Genomic DNA, 19,815 nt, shown 5'->3' with positions numbered 1-19,815 from the left:
TATTTATCTATATAAGTACATATGTTTATCCGTTGCCTAGCATCCATAGTACAAGCTTTGCTTAGTTTGGGACTTGGTCAATTTGGTGTCAAGTGTCCCATGCGATTTTTTTTTCTTTTCATCACACTTGCTCGTAGACAGTGTCTTAACATGCAGGCTACCTTGGTTGCAACCCCCAAATAAAACCCTCGACCCTAATGTGCTTCTCATGAAACCCGTGGTCGGTAAATGAGTCATTGCCCGTACTAATTTTCATGCCATGAAGCCCAAGGTCGGTAAATGAGTTTGTTACTGCATGGTGTGCTGCTGCTCCGTGCGCGCGCTGCACACGCACGCCATGCACATGCTGCGGATTGCCAAGAGCGCAATCAGCGGTATCGGTAATTTTTGAAAAATTTAAAAATGAATCGCATCAAAGTTCGGGAGTGGGGGTCCGTCACGTCACGCCGAGCTAATAAGTGCCGCACGGCGTGACTTCTTCTATTATATAATACAATCTCTCTCATTTATAATATTTGTAGTATAGGAGAATCGCGTACTCAGCCCGCGCACTCAGTACTAAACCCGCTGCATGAGTGCGATGACATCTTTCCACTCTTCCAAGTGCGTGCGGGCATGTGGCCCTCAAAAACACTGAATCGCCTGCGGAGCGATGGAAACCGAAATATCAAGTAGATACCACAATATCAATTTGAAGTGGCAATAGGCGGGCCACATCGCTCGAAGATAACTATACAGGGTGGAAAGTTGAGATGGGGCAGCAATACTGGGTTAAGAGACTAGTTAAAATGTTGTCTACATACTGTTTAATTTTCTTTAAGCATAAAGGATTCATATTCGTAAAAAAATAACATGCGAAAGTTTCACTTTGCAAATTAGTACCCTACGAACAGTAGGTATGGAAAAAGTTTTCTCTGATTTGTGGGTGTTCTAGTACTCTAACCTTCGTTGGTCTCAAAAAGTATTTTAATCCTAAAAGTAATGGAACCGATTATTGGCATTAAAAAAAAAGTCAAATCTGTCGATTTTCTCGCTGACTGTACATTTTATCTCAAATCTGTGAATGTCATTGTCATCACTCAAGAAGTTAGTAAAGGTCTCCTAAGAGCATTTTCGCGTAGCAACAAAGGATCTAGTAGCTGCCCTTGCCCTTGCTGCCCCATCTCAACTTTCCACCCTGTATGATAACTAGTTGTACTAACGACGTCGTAAAAGATTTCCGGGCAACCGGTGGATGCAAGTGGCGAGTTGTCGTACAATTGTGGCGTTAAAAGAGTGAGGCTTTTATTCAACAATGGACATCTTCCGGCTGATAATGATGCCCATAATATCATGAGGTAATTTTTGTATTTGCGACCTAGGTGTGTTAGGTACATAAGGGATAACCCTGGCAACAGCACACATCAAACAATAAATAACTCAGGGAAGTATTTTTTCATTGCACCGATCGCTTTCATAGACGTCACGGTTCGCACACAGTTTTCTCTGTCACTCCCATCGGACGTCCTGCAAATTGCATGCCATTATCGATGGTTCCGAGTTACGCTTATATGACCATGCCAATAACTGGTTTCTAATCGGAAAACTTTACATTATAGGGATTAAAGGGACTACTTGACAAGTACCTATTCATATTTTTACCCGACTGCCCGAAAGAGGGTCGTGTTTTTTCTACTACCTAGTGTATATGCCTATAGTAACTTTCCTACTGAACAGCCGGACTTCCTATTTCGGCTTTATCTTTTATATTTCAAAGGAAAATGAGCATTGCAATATTTTACGATGCTAGATGAATGGAATGTATTGCATAAAAAATTACGTAAGCGCACGTGTATGCAAAATCATGATAAAATTAATTAAAAAACCAAGTAAACCAAATTTAAACAAAACCCGTTCACGTAATTTAACTAAGACTTGATCGTTAAAAGAAATAAAACGATTTATACATCCGTTACGTATATCTAAGTATGCGTAGCGTATACAGCAATATTTCCTTATTTCTACAAGAGAATGTGCCGCTACCACAGAATAAGTAATAGTACAAACCACTACCGAATATTATAGATAAACCAGTACATAATTCCACAGATTAAGCAAAAAATTACTTTATTACAATGCCGTTGAAACGTCGCTGTGTGCTAAGATTAGTAGTTTTCAATTCGGCGCAAAGTTTAGTTACAAAGAGGCGTATGTGTAAGCTAATGCAACTGTACTTCCGTCCTTTTGGAACCAACGCTATTACTGGGCGGACACGCGTTAGTAATGAAGATAATTGTCGAGTTATATGAGTGCTCTGTTTAATGAGGTAGGTTCTTAATAACGGTAGAACGATTGGACTGCATGTCCCTTTCAGCGAATGTTGTGTGTCCACAACCTAAGTAGTTTGTAAACCCCAACTCTTCTGTAGAATGATGTAGGTTACTACTTAGGTACTAAAGTTATTACGAGCTTTTCGGTGAAGTTTTAAGAAAAACAGAGGGTCGTCGGTTCGAACCCTTAACTAGCTCTTCTGAATTTTTCGGAATTTATGAGTGAAAATACATTGGAACGTTAAATATTTAAAGAATAACATCCTCTATTAGTATTATTATTTCTTCATCCTAATGTACACAGTTATACCATAAAACATTCTCATTCTCATTCTCATCTTGGGGTCACATGTTCACACCAGTGAAGAAATTCAATAGTGTGCCTGAAGTTCCCAATCCGCACTGGAACCGCGTGGGAACTACGACCCAAGCCCTCTCATAAACAGAATTAAAATGGCTAACTTGCAAATAAAATCTTTTTACAGTTCACCGTGAATGTCGTTCTGTTTGTATCTTTTGTTTGTAATTTTTATTTGTAATTTGAGACTGACTGACAGCACTATAAACGATTGAACCTGCTTTTACCAACATTACATCATGCAGACGCATATCAGCCGCGTGATTGAAATGCTTAATGAACCCAGTTTGATATCCTGGGCACCTTCATGTAACAAATAATTTGCAAATCATTTATGTTACTCTTTGTTTCAGCTCTGGGAAGCGACAACTTGGATCCAATGTCTTAGCTAGGTAACTTTTTTATGTTATTAATGAAAAGCATGAAAAATATAAAATCAAGCGATTTTAAATTAACTTGGGCCTCACATATTTTTTAAGCAGAGCGCCATCTGTTGCACTGCGGCGACACAACGTGAGAAGTGAGCAAGCAAGCCACGCGGCGACTGATACGCCCTGAGTGACTTAGTAGTTTATCTACTTGCGAATAGATGGCGCTCAAAATCTCTACTCACAAAACTGTACAAAATCATCTTGATTCAGATACTCCACTTGGTCTTCTTGCATTATTCTAATGTCAGTTCATTGTTATTGTTATTAATTAGTAATTTATTGTTCCAGTCAATTGTACCGTTCGTCGTCATTCAACTCGTCGGGCTGTGGCTCGGGAGGTGAACCCGCTGATGACATGTACTCCGATGTGTCACTGGAAGAGGACGTCCAAGGTCTCAATTATAAGGTCAGTACGTACTAATAGTATCTTATATCACACACAGCTTCTAGGTAAGTATACATAATCGAATTGCCTAGCCGTGGTGAGACAGGATGTGAGATGCATCCTGGATAAAATTAAAACTTAAACTCAAAAACATTTACATTTGTTTTATTTATGTCAGTACATTTTTTATGCGCCTGAGAAGTTTTTTGGCTACAAGCTCAGCGAATGATAGCATCAGTATTTCGCTTAACTCAACCACTCCGCCTTTCATGCTATTCTGATTCACCTGTGACATCAGATTACGTAGTCACCAACTAAATTAAATGACAAAGTGATGAATGAATTTTCCTAGAAAATATAGCTGATTTACATGAAAACAGCATTGCCTCGTAGTAACCTGATCACTCATTGTTTGTTTTTTTTATTAACATCAGTGACTGCGTTCCTTCCTGTGTGTTTAATAGTGCCAATTTGAACCAATCGATTCCATTGAGATCGATATTTTAACATATCGATTTACTACACATTACATAGGTAGGTACGTGAAATTGTTCACAATAGTTCCATCGCCAGTAACTTTACCGGAACCTCTGAGACTTTTTAGATTGAATAAGCTACTTAGTAGATAAAACGTTTATTTCATAGATACTGCCACACACCCATTAGGATTACCTACACTCCTTCCTTCTTACCTCCTATTGTCTGTGTGCGCTGCAGTACCTAATGCAAAAGAGCTAAGTAATGCAAAAGGCTCAGTGTTTTTGTTTCTTTACTTACAGGAATAATTCCTTCAATAATCAAATAATCCCACATGCACATGAGACCTGTTCATTACGCTTCTACGAATACGCCAGGCCTGGCACCGCCTATAGCTGTGACTTAACGTCTGTAGAGAAGACAATTGATATCTTTCTATCTGTTTAAGTTACTACACTCTTGACAGAGTGGTTGTGGTTGTGGTCGTCTGTTGAGGATCAGAAGTGAACCTTCATGCATGACGACTTTCTTGGGAAAATATTGTGATGGTTACCCCTTGCCTTCCACACCACCAGTGATAGAGTCCGGTATTCTTAGTTGGCTACAATAAAGAGAGCATTCAGCCCACTCTCACATCATATATCATTCATAACCAGGGGTCAAAGACACTATTCTGATAATGTCCTTTTATGACACCTGACGACGTTCTTTCTAAAACCGGGCACAGCACGAACTATTAATATCGGATGCTGGCTTGACTGTACCTATCTATTTACCTGTGCTGTGCTTGAGTAGATTATGTGCAGAACAAGATTAGATAAAACGTTCATAACTACCTACACATATTTTCTAGCGTTGCCTCGTGTTCCTTTAATCTAACCGTTAGACGATCTTTTATTTCGAAGTGATGGTTTATTCTAATAAGTTGATTGAACAATAAATCCCTTCTCTAGTTTTCTCAGCCGGGATCATGCACCATGGTTATTGTAATTCATTTCATCTCTTCGTTCCCTACCAGGGGAGTGTATTCTTATAAATACCTCCATGATTCATTCGGCATTACGCCAATTTTGCTTTGTATCTTATTCATACAAGTCGATGATGGTATCGCGAAATAGCCCACAAGTATTGCTCACACCCTCTGAAATAATCTTGAATCCGCAGCGAATATTTGAAAACATTCTGAAATATTGTTGCGATAATTATTTGATTTAGTTCCAGCCCCTATTTCATGAAATTCATCATCATCATCATATCAGTCGTCGGACGTCCATGTTAGATATAAGGACTCCCCAATTGTTGATGTTATGGATTTATGGATACCTACCTACATGAGCTGTGTGTAAGTAGTAGTAGTGTAGTGTAGGTACAGGTCGATTCACAAGAGCTGGCACGAATGGATTGAATGAGTGAATGAAAGTATCTGTGTGTTACCTACCTATTTGAATACAATTCACACAATGAATATAAAAATGTCATGCATCTGTCATTTTCCAACAAAAATGTCTAAGTGACATAATAACATCATCATCATCTCAGCCTATTTACGTCCCACTGTTGGGCACAGGCCTCCTCTCAGAACGCGGGCCCAGTGCGGATTGGGAACTTCACACATACCATTGAATTAGTTCACAGGTGTGTGCAGGTTTCCTCGCGATGTTTTCCTTCACCGTAGCTCGTCGTAAATTTCAAATGTAAGTGACATTATATACCTACTTTCGTTCAATCCATTCGATTCGTGCAGCTCTTGTGAAATTATATACAATGTGAAATTATATACAATGTGAATCGATCTGTACCTATTGAGATGTTAGATTAAAAAGAAACCGTCTTTGTAGTAAGTGGTGAACTCTGGTCTTACGTCTGTCACAAAATGACTTAATTCAAAATGAAATATAACTGACAATTGCGACTGCAAATACATTACAGTCAGTAAAACTACCACGCAAACTGCATGCTATTGTGATTAAAATATGTCTACGGGCAATTCACAGTTCTACTTATAGCGATGAAGTTGGAATGCATTTAATCTGAAACATCACTAAAGATTTAGAAAACTTGATTCAGGGGCTGTTTCACCATCCATTGATTAGCGTTACCCGACGGTTAAATGTGATGTCGTCTCCGTCTATTCGAACAAAACAAATAGAGACGGCATCACACCTAACCGCCAGTTAACACTAATCAATGGATGGTGAAACAGCCCCTCAATGTACCAAAACTATGTAGCAGGTAAGCGAAATTTGAGATGAAAAAGAAAAGTTTTCATCGAAGTCAAATCAAGGATTGAAAGGAGCGCAAATCGTTTATAGAGGCCTGGCGCTTCCAAATCCTTTCTTTTCTTTTATTCGACTGGAGGGCAAACGAGCAAATGGGTCTCCTGATGGTAAGAGATCACCATCGCCCATAAACATCTGCAACACCAGGGGTATTGCAGATTTGTGCCAACCTAGAGGCCTAAGATGGGATACCGCAAGTGCCCGTAATTTCACCGGCTGTCTTACTCTCCACGCCAAAAAACAACAGTGCAAGCACTGCTGCTTCACGGCAGGATTAGCGAGCAAGATGGTGGTAGCAATCCAGACGGAAGTGGTGGATACTTTATGTGGCCCCCACGTAATGCAAGTGTTTAACTAATTGCTAGCAAGTAGGAACATTGCGGCTCCCGGTATCCTTGGCACAGTCCGCCCACACTATGCACCACCCACAGCACGCAAGTTTGCTATTGTTCGTTGCTTCGGCGCTCATTGGCACGTTTTTTTAAGACTCCAATTTGATAGTATAAGTAGTGTCAACATGTGTAATAAAAGTGAATTTGGATAAATTTTAGGGTCTTATATAGTACCTATTTATTTATTTCCATATAACTACATGAATATAATACTATTAATGTATGGAAATAAATAAATAAACTAGCCACAGAAAATGTATCCAAACCTTTTCGAGTAGGTACTGATGCTGATAGTACGGAAGACTGCTCATACGTTTGCTTAGCAAGAGTATAATCGCAAGCCTTACATAACAAGCTTCAAGTTAACTGTTGTTTCTAATTAACTTTCACTATTGTCCCTAGAATTACCAATTCTGTATAGAAGTTTAGATTACTAGACGCCCTTCCTACTGCAAATTACACCCGTAGGTATGCTGTTTCTCCAGAGACCTATTGTGCATTATCTACATAGTTGTGATCGTGAAGTGCAAAGTTAGCTATGCACTTCTGACAATAGGTTTGTTCGCGTCACTAACTGGATCAGTCTGGTGTCGGGTGTACGCGTAAGTTTGCGTAAAAGTACAATTGGAATGGTGGTTCCACCCACGCGAGAGTACGCGCGTTTCTAGTGTTCAACTAAAAGACATTTTTAATCTACCTATTACAATGAGCTAGTGGTCTAAAAAAATCTAATTTGTCGGGCTGGCAGTTAGATTACCTATTAGAAACAATTGGACACGTTTTTTTCTTAAATCTTAAAATTAAGCAACGAAATTATGACGTAGTTAAATGGCAATGGGCCGGTCATGTCTGTCGCGCGGGGGATGATAGATGGAGTCAGAAAGCGCTACATTGGAGACCCCGAATCGGAAGCCGAAACGTGGGAAGACCACCAGCTAGATGGGCGGATGATATCCGTAAGACATCACCAACCTGGACCAGATTCGCCGCATCTCGGTCAACATGGAAATCCATGGAAGAGGCATATGTCCAGCAGTGGACACATATATGCTAGAAGAAGAGAAATAAATTGAATTTCTTTCTTCACAGTAGAACTTATTTTTCTTTACTAACGCAAGTGGACCAGCTGATATGTTCGCAAAAGGTACTTTACATGCTTTTAGTTAATTTATTCTGAAACACGACTGTGTTAAGAGGCCAATTGGCACCGATACAGTAGTATCGGTAAAAGTAAGTATACTTATTGGCGAATTTGGCGGTAAATTAGTTAGTTTTTACGCAAAAGCAAGTATACCTAAGTCAAACATGTCGAGCTAAACTCGATTTAAGACGTGAGTTATCCGGGTCATTATATTTAATATACCTAAGTCCTTTAACTTTAGCATTAGTATGCAACCGTTACTTCTTATAATTGGTGTAGGTATAAATAAATAGCGTACCTACCTATCGTTTGGCTGAAAGTAGTTGAATTAAAACACCGGCACTTTTGTTTCTGTTTGATCACGTTTAAATGTCTTTTATTTTTAATTTACATAAATGACCTACCAAAAGTTATGAACGAGCCGTGTATCTTATTTGCTGACGATATCTCTCTTCTCACAATATGTCAAAACAATTCTAACTTAACTAACACATTAAACTCTATATTCGAAAAAACTATTAACTGGATGAATGACCACAACCTACAAATTAATTATGAAAAAACTAAAATAATGACTTACTATCCGCATCAAAAACCCCCATTAGACATAAATTATTCCTACAAACATTTTAAATTAGAGGTGGTTGACGAGTTTCCTCTGCTTGGACTAGTAGTTGATACCCATCTAAATTGGAAGTCACATATTAAAAAGATAAGAGGTAAACTGTCTAGCTTTGCGTACGCTCTACGAGAGATTAAGAAATCCACTAACTTACACGCTGCTCTTGTAACCTATTATGCCTATGCCCACGCGTGGCTTAGCTACGGTATCATCTTGTGGGTAATAGTACAGATGCTCAGACACTTTTTACTGCACAGAAAAAACTGATCCGGATCTTAGCAATATTTCCAACACTGAAACCTGCAAGCCCCATTTCCAAGCACATAAAGTACTAACAGTACCTTCCATTTACATACTAGAAATATGCAAGTTTGTTCACAAATACCCTGATTATTTCATACAGAGAGATAATCAACAAAGCACCTACTCACTACGCCCACAGAAATAAATTAAAATTGCCTCCATCCTATCTCAAAATCCATTCACACGGTACTTACGCCATGTCTGTAAAGTATACAATAAATTACCTACCCAAATAAAATCAGAAACAAAAGATAAAAAATTTATACGACTACTAAAGAATTTTTTAACTCGGAAATGTTACTACAGTATAAATGAATATTTAGAAGAATAAAGAAAAATAGTTATACTGTTATTATTATTGTCATTAAAGATGATCTCATTGCACTAGGTATTACTTGTCCTATTATCTATTCATTCTGTGATACCACATAAGTTCTAAGTTTGTTATTTCTAGATAAATGTATAAGTAGTTTATTTAGATACCTTAATTATATAAAGTTAATTTATAAGTGTCCCTTAAACCTCTTCCTAAAAAATACATGAGGTTAAAATAGCTTAATATGTTATGTACATAAGTCAATTACCTAATATAATTAATTTTAAAATTGCCGCGCCCCAACAGGGCATCATTTTTTATATTTTTTTGTAAAAGGTGTTGCAATAAATAAATACTGAATACTGAATCTAATAGGTACTACCGTTACGTTACGCGTTCTTACGTTGGCTAGGGCATGTGCATAGAATGGAGCCCTCTCGATTACCACGTCATGTCTTGCTCGGCGCAGTGGCCATCGTCGGGAGACCTTTGCTCAAATTTAAGGAATGCGCTAAGCGAGACATAGCCGCCTTCAAAATTGACCACCTTGACTGGGAAAAGTTGGCGAAGAAACGCACAGATTGGCGCGAAAGTGTATTGGAGGGTCGCAAGCATAGCGATGAAGCCTGGCGCAAGGCACTTGCTGACAAGAAACAGAAACGACACTAAGGCGGTTCTGCACCAACATCCGCAGACTTCTCTTGTCTGGCCTGTGGGCGAACATGTCGCTCTCGCATCGGTCTGGTCAGCCACCAAAGACATTGTGCACAGGCAACACGCCAAAATTCGTCTGGAACAGACACGTAGGCCTGATGAATCTAATACAAAATAAACTAATACATAGATTTATCAACCACCACAGGGGCTTGCTTTAATCATGGATTAAGTCACGTATCAATAATTTAATTACCTAAATTAATTCAGTCGCTATCACGCCGTGCCGGATGCACGCACATGGACGTTTCCGGCTATAGGGACAGTAAATGATGCGGGACGTTATTGTATGCCCTGCTCCCTTTGGGCAAGGTCATTGGCCAGAACTTGGCAGATGATAAACGCTATGAATTATTATTCGTAGATGCTATGATATGATATTTTAGGAATGTAATTTCAACGAACAAATAAATGAAATCTAAATTAAATACAACAACTTGTACCTAGTTATTTAATAATTATATAATCAATGAGAAAAATAACGTCTTCCATAATCATGATTTAATTAAAGGGACATGCACAGTTACTATACGACAGTCTTTTGTTTTATGTTATATATTCAGCGACTCAGCGGCACAAAATTTGGCCCACCCTTCATACAAAGTTACCGATTCTGCATACATTTGAGGGCCAGATTTTTTGCCGCTCAGTATATTATACTTAAGTCTTGTCTTTATTATTAGTAAAATGCTCTAGTCATTTGGCCACATTGCAACTACAACACTCGTCAACCAACAATAGTATATAATTTAATGTTAATAATACTTATCATCGTGAGTCCTCGCGTACTTTATAAAGAACAAATTAACACGAAGATTAACGGCCGAATGTATTTTATAAAGCACAAATTGTTTAATGAATGAATAATGATGAAATTATTAGTATCTAAAATACAAGGCTGGTGACCTACGTCTAGGTCGTAAGTACTAGATATATCTGTTAAAAAAAGTTAGGACTCAGGAGGATATACTGAATATCTTGAAAGTGTAACGTAAAATAATGTACCTAAGGTAGGTAAGGTACTGTTAATTCAGGAAATCCATTGAATGCTATTGAATCAAAAGTACCTAGCCCCTTGATAAAGTTTGCCTAGGTCCTTCCTAGGTCTAAATAAAAGCTTGTAAAATGAAAATTTTCATTTTTGACTCTAACGCGTGATTCGATGTTTTGGAAAAAACCAGTTGGCTTGCATCTTATGGCCCGATACTTTATTATTAGCAATTTTTATGTGCAGTTGGTTGTACGCCAGCATGACCTTGCTCTAATGATAAGAAACACCTAGCACGTCATTCTTTTATCTTGATTTTCACCACGTATATACTACGAAACATGTGATTTTCTAACTTGCTAAGTAAGTTTTTTTTTATATTTGGTGGCTATTTCTACTCGTATATCTATAAAAGAAAAAGGTGTCTGAAAAATTTAGGTACTGATTGACAGACAGGCGACGGACATGCTATCTGTATTTCTATATTTTATTTTTATGTGCAATAAAGAGTTTACATACATACATGCTAAAACCACTATGCTAATGAGGTGTATGGGGACTCAACATCCCACCTAGTGATACTGTTTGGGTAAACCTGATAAAATGGATCATTTCCAATGTTACTGCACTGTTAAACAAGATCAATCTCTGAAAGGCTTTGTGTAGTTTTACACCATTTTAATACGACGAAGAGATTTAAATTGATCAGCGATACGATGTCGATATCGATTCATGTCTTACCAATCTGACAATGATTGATGACCTGAATAAAAAACAGAGGAGACATTGCGTAACGAGTCAACAGAACCAGGTCCCGCGATGTTACTGTTCTAATCAAGGGTTATCTTTATCGTCAATAAGAACGTCAACATAGTTAGCTAACGTGTTACGTACAAAAACGTTCGTAATGAAACACAAAGTCATGCCAACGCGTGCGAAGAACAAACATTGTGTGCAGATGAGGCATGATACTCGAGAGTCTCAAGATGTAGGTGTGCCTATAAGCACAGAATTTCCGCATTTCCATTACGATATTATGCAGCTATTTTTAGCGGCGAAAAAGTTTACGACACCGTTTTGTTGTTACTGTTACACTGTGTGAAATCATTTGTATATTTTGGAAGAAATATCCATAATTTAAATGTATATCTGGTTTTTACTATTACGATAAAAGTAGTAAAAGATAGACAACTTTGTTTTCTCAATGTTTAAATGTATAATATGTTTAATACAACAAAATCCGATATTGATACAAGCGTAAATGAACACGTTTCTGCCTAATTCTGGGATCCGAGTGATAATACCTAACTTGCCATGGAAAAATGAAGTAATAATAATAATAATTTTATTTTCAGACCAGGTCCACACAAATTACAAAATTAAAATAAAGAAAATAACAGTAGAAAAGCACCAACTTATTTTTTTCTTCTCTATCTGATCTTAACACACGGCAATGTATGCAATATCGAAAAAAAACATCGACACTGATCTTGTTTATGCATAATCCAATAACATTTTTCCAGTACAGCTAACGATCAATTTCGTTATACTTAGATTATTTTTTAACGACTCTACCTGATATTTCTAAACCTACTTCCATAAACATCGAGGCTAAAATAAGTATTGGCACAATGAAAGGTTGAACACACGGAACATAGGGCAATGGCATCCATCGGGGACAAAACTTTAATTTGCTAGTTGAAGAAAAATCCAATGGTTTTTAGGGCGCGAAGATCACCGCGTTGAGAACGCTATATCGAGATCTAGATCAGATATTTTTAATTATGATACCCTGTAATTAACGTGAGATGACACCGCGGGAATCTGAAATACCATAAAAAGTCTAAGATGACCTGGATAAAGATAATTTTATTTTTTATTAGGTTTGTGGATTCTGGCACAGTCTGGTGGGCTATTTGGCTAACAAGTTATCAAACCAGGACAGTGACTAACCATGAAAAAAAAAAGGTTATATGTGCAATTTATTCGTGACTGATTAGCGCACTCAAAATATGATGTATTGTGTTGTGATAAAACAAAAGATAAACGTAGAGATATATTGACGAATAAAATGGTATTCTAGTGTTTATTCATACACTTTTTTTATTTGGCTATACTTTTTTATAGTTAAAAAGCTACAATTGAAGTTACACTAAACTAACTAACCTAAAAATAAATTAACTATATATACAATTCCCCCAGGTCTTGTCCCTGAGGAAGAGTGCCCATAAGGCTGGCTGCATTTCCGCGCTGGATCGTGATTCCAATACGTTGGACGAGAAATGCACCAGCCCTATGGTCATTGGTAATTTCGAATATTTTTTTTATTTGTCCAAAAAGTTTAAAGGAACTTTTCAGGCTGTTTAAAAACTGTATAGTTATACAATATCATAGTAAAAATAAAGAAATCGACGCACTGAATACCAAGCGAGAATCGACCATATGCCAGATAAGCTGCTTAGTACTACCGACAAAGTGCTTACATAGGTAATAACCTTGACCCTGGTTGCTATCTTTGTATCCTATGCTTCAATGCGGAACAGCCTCATAGTAGATCATCGTCATTTTGTCATCACCGTGCCCAGTGCGCATGACCCTAGACCATTTGAAACCGTACCGGCACATTATGTTCCTTAAGACATTTGATTATACTTTAAAAATGATCACTTGAAGAACATAAGCGTTACATAATGTGACGCTAGAGTAAATTTTTTGAAGTGACATTTGTCTGTCATGTTTATGACAAGACAATACTTTGATACGCATCGACAATTACATCCAAATGTTTTTATTTACGCCGTACTTATATCAACCTATCCACCTATGAACAAAACAACAGCATCATCATCATCATCAGCCGGAAGACGTCCACTGCTGGCCACTTGCATCCACCGGTTTCCCGCTACTCTCACGATGTCGTCAGTCCACCTGGTGGGAGGCCTGCCAACGCTTCGTCTTCCGGTTCGTGGTCGCCACTCGAGGACTTTTCTCCCCCAACGGTTATCTGTTCTTCGAGCGATGTGGCCTGCCCATTGCCACTTCAATTTGCATATTTTTCCAGCTATGTCAGTGACTTTAGTTCTTCGACGAATTTCCGTATTCCGGATTCTATCGCGCAAAGAAACTCCAAGCATAGCTCCAAGCATAGCAAAACAACAGCACGCACCCATATTCAGAAACATTTAATGGCGATCCTCAATGTTATTGAGATCTGGAATTAGTAGTTTGAAGACGAGTAACTTAGGTATGTGTCTTTAGGGATTATTGTCCAAAGCTTTAACGGTACTTAAATATTCATTCAATAACCACTCATGACCACTCCCTGTTCCATTAATTCTATTATCCTTCGCATTTGCATGACTAATCCCTGAATATATGAGTCTACTGCAGGGGGAATACCAAGTGGAAGCGAAGCGTTGCGTGCGTGTTTATCGCTGATAAAGCACCCGTACCTCAATATCTACAAATATCTTTAGTTGTTTTACGTTGACTTTACCCTTCTTTCCGGATTTGAGGTTCTAGAAAGTATAGCTAAGGCAGCCAATATTTGTTGTAGTAAAATAAATGGGCTATTCTATCACATGAAAATAATATTTGCCCTAAAAAAGATGATATTTTTCAACTCCAGGATTACTTCGCGTTGATATGATTATACTATCCTAGATTAGACTTATTTTGCGTTTAAAGCACTACTTTTTTATTTGACTGCATCACTGTCCAGTATCAACTTCTACTACAAGCAGAACAAATTCTGTTTTTTGGCAGAAAACTAAGCTCATTATTATATCACTATGACAAGCTTATGCAGCTGCAGACGTTTCAACATACCTATTTACAGAAATTTCAACTAACTCGTAATAATATGTTTGTCCGTCTAGGTAGAAAAAAGATTTGTTCAGCTTTCTGCAATCGTTCCGGCTGAAGCGCACAAAAGTTTCAGAGTTTAACCTGTCAGACACACATTATGATCTCTGAAGAAGTTAAACTAACAATACCCCGTTTAGACACATTTCAAAATTAACTGTGTCTTTTACAAATACATAATAATTAAGCTTCTTGTTTGAATTCCTTTAATATTGAGTGACACTTATTGTTTGCGAGCGATTCAACATTTTACCACGCTGGCTGGCCGCACAAAAACAGTATTAAAATGTATGAGATCGCATTGTTCCTCAGTTGGCAATTGTTTGCATAGCTCTTTGTATAATACTGTTTTACCTATTCCAATTTGTTCTGTGACATAGCTTTTTTGAGCTCTGTCATTAATTATTACTTAAAAATTGTCATAACCTTACTTACTTGCTACTTGTATCACATCGTTTTATTAAATAATAATTATGTTGCATTAGATGCTTTTTACTCTCCGTAACATTTTCTTCACGAGTAACCGTTAATCTATTCTTACGTAAATTATTGTAATTTAGTTTCAATATCGTAGCGTAGTGTCGGACGCAATAATCTTAATAAAGTCTTACTAATCTGTCTTGGGTGTAATACTTCGAGTTAAGAGTCATTTCAATACCAAATTAGGCCCGAAAAAGAGGTACGTACAGTGAGATTATGTTGTATCTATTTTGGTGTCCATTGAAGATAAGGTGAATGGCATGATGTTTACAAGTGCGCTGCGCATACGCCATATACGCATTCTTTTAAGTAAACAACCTAAAGAAAAGTCCTGTCTTAGTTTAAGAATCTCAATGCTTGACTGCAGCAAAAAGTCTTACTCCATTCCCTTGGATAATAATGAATGTCAAAAGTTTGGTTTTTTCACACCGAGCGAAGCCCTCAGCTCAATTTGACGTTATTACTAGTCAAGTCAAAGTTTAAGGGATACTTCCTGCTGAGACTATATAGATTTGGAAATGGAACAACCTTCAAGATACTCGCATGTGCCGCTCCCCATCTGGCGACCAATGCAATAATGGTGGGCCCTCATCCGTTAAATTACGAGATGCGCCCATGCAGTGGACTGGGGGAGCTCTGAAAGGGGTTATTGCCTCGGAGCTGGCTATCAGACGCTGCATATGTGCTGTGCAGGGAGCGAATAAAGTTTATTTGTATTTTGTTTGACATAGAGGCGGCTGATAGCGCTGGGAGGGGCGCGCCGCCGCGCCGGTTAGTGTCGCCCGCGCTTCTGAACCGGCCTCACGTGTTAACGCTAAACTACTCCTACAATAATCAAATATCACGATTTCGCAACTGAATCAAGCATTCCCGTTCCGAACGAGACACCAAAAGAAGTTGCCTGGAGATCGACAGCCATAGACAATACGATGTCAAAGCAACCGTTGAAAAATTTAAATCTACACTGGCGAAGTTTTGTCTTGCTCGACATAATCTTAATTCTCTTGTATGATAACAATTAGGGACTCTTGGTTGGTTGTCCCATTGTATAAAGTGAACGGCCTGTGTACTGACTTCAGTGGATTTAGTGAAACCGCTTAAGTGAGAGATGTGACTAAGTGACCCTCATGCAGTGTTACGTGTATGCAGTGCAAATTTAATAATAGTCCCATGTTACGTGGTTATTGGTGGAAGTCAATACCGGGAACTTATTTCTAGTGTGCCATTAGACAAGCTTTAGTTTTGATCACATCTTATTGTAATTTTAGTTATCGTGCAATATTTATAGGGTAAAAAGATTTTGCGCACACGTTCGGGGGTACAAGAGCGTCTGAATGTTTAAATCGGGTTTGTTCAACCGCTCGGCCGGCGCAATGGAGCCTGTGGAGGTTGAGGATAGCCTGGAGCTAGAATATGATATGTGGGATGGACAGTTTGACTTCGTGGGGCCGCAGGGACCACCGCCGGAGCCCCGCAGCCGTATCACCTCTGACATAAGCGTCACGGAGGATCTGTTCACCGGAACTCCACTCACCCCTCATTTGACAAACGGACTGAATGGAGGAAAGAAAACTGTGGCTCATCAGTGGTGCGACAATTTGTCTGATCAAGTGAGATTCATTTCTATCTTATTTACTTAACTACCTACCTATAACTGATCAAGGCGAAGTTGTTTCTGTGGAACAAAACTCGAAGAATTATATCGACAGCTTCGAATGCCCGTCTTCTAGAAACTTAGTGGCTTGCTTGTCATTCTTTGGAAAAGAAATAGCAAAGCAATAGCAAAGCAATAGCATTTTAATTTGTATTAAGTCATCCTCCTTGAATTGTTTGCCTATCAATATTAGCCTATGCTAATCCCGCACATTAACAATGTTTTTGAAAATTCGTCGAACTAACTATAGCTTAGCATAGTTTGACTATCTATAGTTATATGCATATTCTGAATATTTTTGTTACTTCCTTGTAGTATAAAAAACTGAAGTAGGTTAGTTTGGTCTAGCGACGCTCCGGGTGTGACCAGACAGAGCGGGTTCTCAGAATGGCCATTGACGGATCGGATGATTGGTATTCGTCCACAATGATCTACATTACCGTATCTACGATAATAGTAGACGGTGCGTAACCGACTCCGGCAACGGAACTCGATCGAAGTCAAGTGTTTTTTTTATTCGGTCGATTGGAGCGCGGCTATTCGGCCCTGCCCGTGCCGTCGCCGAGCAGATTTGTGCGCGAATGTCACGCGATGCTAGACGTAACCATACCAAGTACCAGACCAGTCCTGCCTGATTTATCGGTATTCCATCCACGAAACTTCCTTCAACCTCTTTATTTTATAACAAAACCTTCGTTTTCAGTTTGACTATCTATATCTGCTATCACTTTTCGTGATTGTCGATCGTTATCAGCATCGTCAGTCCTTATTGCTTTCATGTCCAAATTTCAAAATTGACTGTACAGATAGCGATGTTATTTAAGTCCAGTTGTGTAATGTACGTGAACTCAAGTTAAGAATACTTTATTAGCGAGTGTCAAATTATTCTCTGTTACGTTTTACATCAGCATCAGATAACGGGCATTATCTCACTGAATACGTTGTTTCTCACATTACGGTCGTTTGTATTTTTCTAATTTAAGATTAGCATGGTAACAAAACAATAGTATAATTTAATTTATTCCTGCGAACAATTGTTGAGAAAGATACTATGCGCGGTAAGACTTACGTGTTCACTTCCAGTGAAAGCTTATTCGACAAGTCTAGTATTTTCTAATCTGTTTTACTTATTGGATTTCCTTAACGATCCCCTCGAGGGCATGCAGTTGTATTAGCTACCCCTCTTTGGCCTCCCTTTTTTAATTACATTCTCAATGAGGGCTATCGTTTTTTGTCTCACTAGATGGCGCACTGTTGCGTGAGGTTTTAAAGCGTGTGACTTTCAAAGTCTGTTCTTACAGGCGTGAAAACAAAGTTTAGATTAAAATCATATTTAATATACCTTAAAACCGTACCATATAAATATCGAGCATGCCACAGTATTGCATTGCATAGTCCCTGTTTTGTTCGGAAAAAAGGGAGGACAAAGGTTTCCGAAAGACAAACTGTCTCAAAACACAGACATTCATTGCCCCGGAGCGCATATTTGCCATAATTAATTTCAGATATTGCAAAATATTCACGAAATTATTCTAATTATCTATATTAATAATTTCGTCAAGGGGTACGGTAGACTCGAACGAAATGCACATCAAATTGAAGAGCGTAAAAAATTAGTCAATCCGAGTCGACAACTTGTAGGCGGAAATTCGGATTATCGAGTATTTTCAATATAAACTTGAATAAATTACTAAGTATATAATGACGTTGCGAAATAAACATGTCAAAGTCATCACATCAAATTGGCGTTAGTGTCACGTCATCACGTGTCACAGGTGTCAGAGGTTTGCATTTCGTTCTCCATTGTGACCTTTTAAGGGCCCCACACACGGTACGATTCGTCGATTTTCATCAGATTGATCGTACAGACGAATCGTACCGTATAGGTCTATTTCTTCGATTATGAGACAGACATCATAGTTATTTGGGCAAATAAGATTTAGGAGAACTATCTACTGGTGAAATACCGATACGTAGGTTAGCATAAATTAAATATGTAAAATATAATTATTAGCTGGAATATACTTCAGATTTTTCGATAAGTACGAGTCTTACAGTGGCAAAAAATTTTTTTCAAACATATTATTATGAGTCTACATTTTTACCCGAGCGAAGCCGGGTTTTCATCTAGTATTATAATATTTAAACCCGCGTAGCGTAACTCAGCCAAAAACTATGAGATTTGACATTTCGGAGACCTCACGCTACACTAGCGCCTCTAGCGGCGAATTCATCGCGATAGCCCTTATTGACAATGTATCAATGCACATACAAAGTTGATTTTGTTCTCTATCTACACAGCTCCGATATTGAAGTTAACGCCATATGGCAAGGGCAAGGCTACTTCATTTTTAATTTTGCCTTTGATAAGATCGCAGTAGTAAAGCAAAGCCAATTTTATGGTTATTCTTAACGCTTCGATTGTCAATAGCGGTTACAAAACATTTCCATTGTTTACGATTGTTTTTTGATGTTTAGACATCTTGTGACTGATTGAGAATATAAGTACTTATTTTATAAAAAATTGATTCGTAAATTTAGGTACTTAAATTTAAGGTGTAGTTGGGCCAATCAACTATTTTACCGACACTTTGGGCGTCTCCTGCGTTACCAAAATTGTTACTGGCGTTACCAAAAAATCGTACTGCCAACAAGATCATTTCACGGTTTAATAGGTTGAACTTACGTAGGATAGCATTATTTGTTCCTACACCATCTATTAAATTACAGAAAAAAATATGTTTTACTACAAAAATCCGCAATTGTTTGAAAAATGTCGCGGACAGATTAGTGTCGGTAAAAAAGTTGATTGACCCAGTTGTTAAGTTCGAGCTTTGGGCACTTCAAACAGGAAATTCTAGAGTGAATTTAATGTTCCTGTAAATACTTATTTCAGTGGCTTCAATGGCGACTTAATTTAGTGCAAATATTTGCAAACCATGCCACGGCCGCGTAGCACGTCATTTCATCCGATATTCAGGTTAACTTGGCGTGCAACTGCACACACTGCTATTTTTGGTTCCTACTTCCCCTATTTAAAACTAAAGAACTCGAATATACATACATAATATAGATAGCCTCCGCGACTCCGTCTACGAATGA

At 38.2% G+C, this 19,815-nt stretch overlaps 1 protein-coding gene across 1 annotated transcript in view; it reads left to right on the top strand.

Moving 5' to 3' along the window:
- nuf (rab11 family-interacting protein nuf) overlaps window positions 1-19,815 on the top strand; it is a gene marked incomplete in the record, with an annotated part of 53,313 nt that overhangs the window by 28,577 nt on the left and 4,921 nt on the right. The window contains 2 exon segments of the mRNA XM_074090890.1: window positions 3,021-3,059; window positions 3,387-3,504. Coding sequence (XP_073946991.1) covers window positions 3,021-3,059; window positions 3,387-3,504 — 157 coding nt within the window.

The sequence above is a fragment of the Choristoneura fumiferana genome, chromosome 8 (genome assembly GCF_025370935.1).
Source record: "Choristoneura fumiferana chromosome 8, NRCan_CFum_1, whole genome shotgun sequence".
Lineage (NCBI taxonomy): Eukaryota > Metazoa > Arthropoda > Insecta > Lepidoptera > Tortricidae > Choristoneura > Choristoneura fumiferana.
Note: the sequence above shows the minus strand (reverse complement) of the source record. Positions and strands in the feature narration are given on the sequence as shown.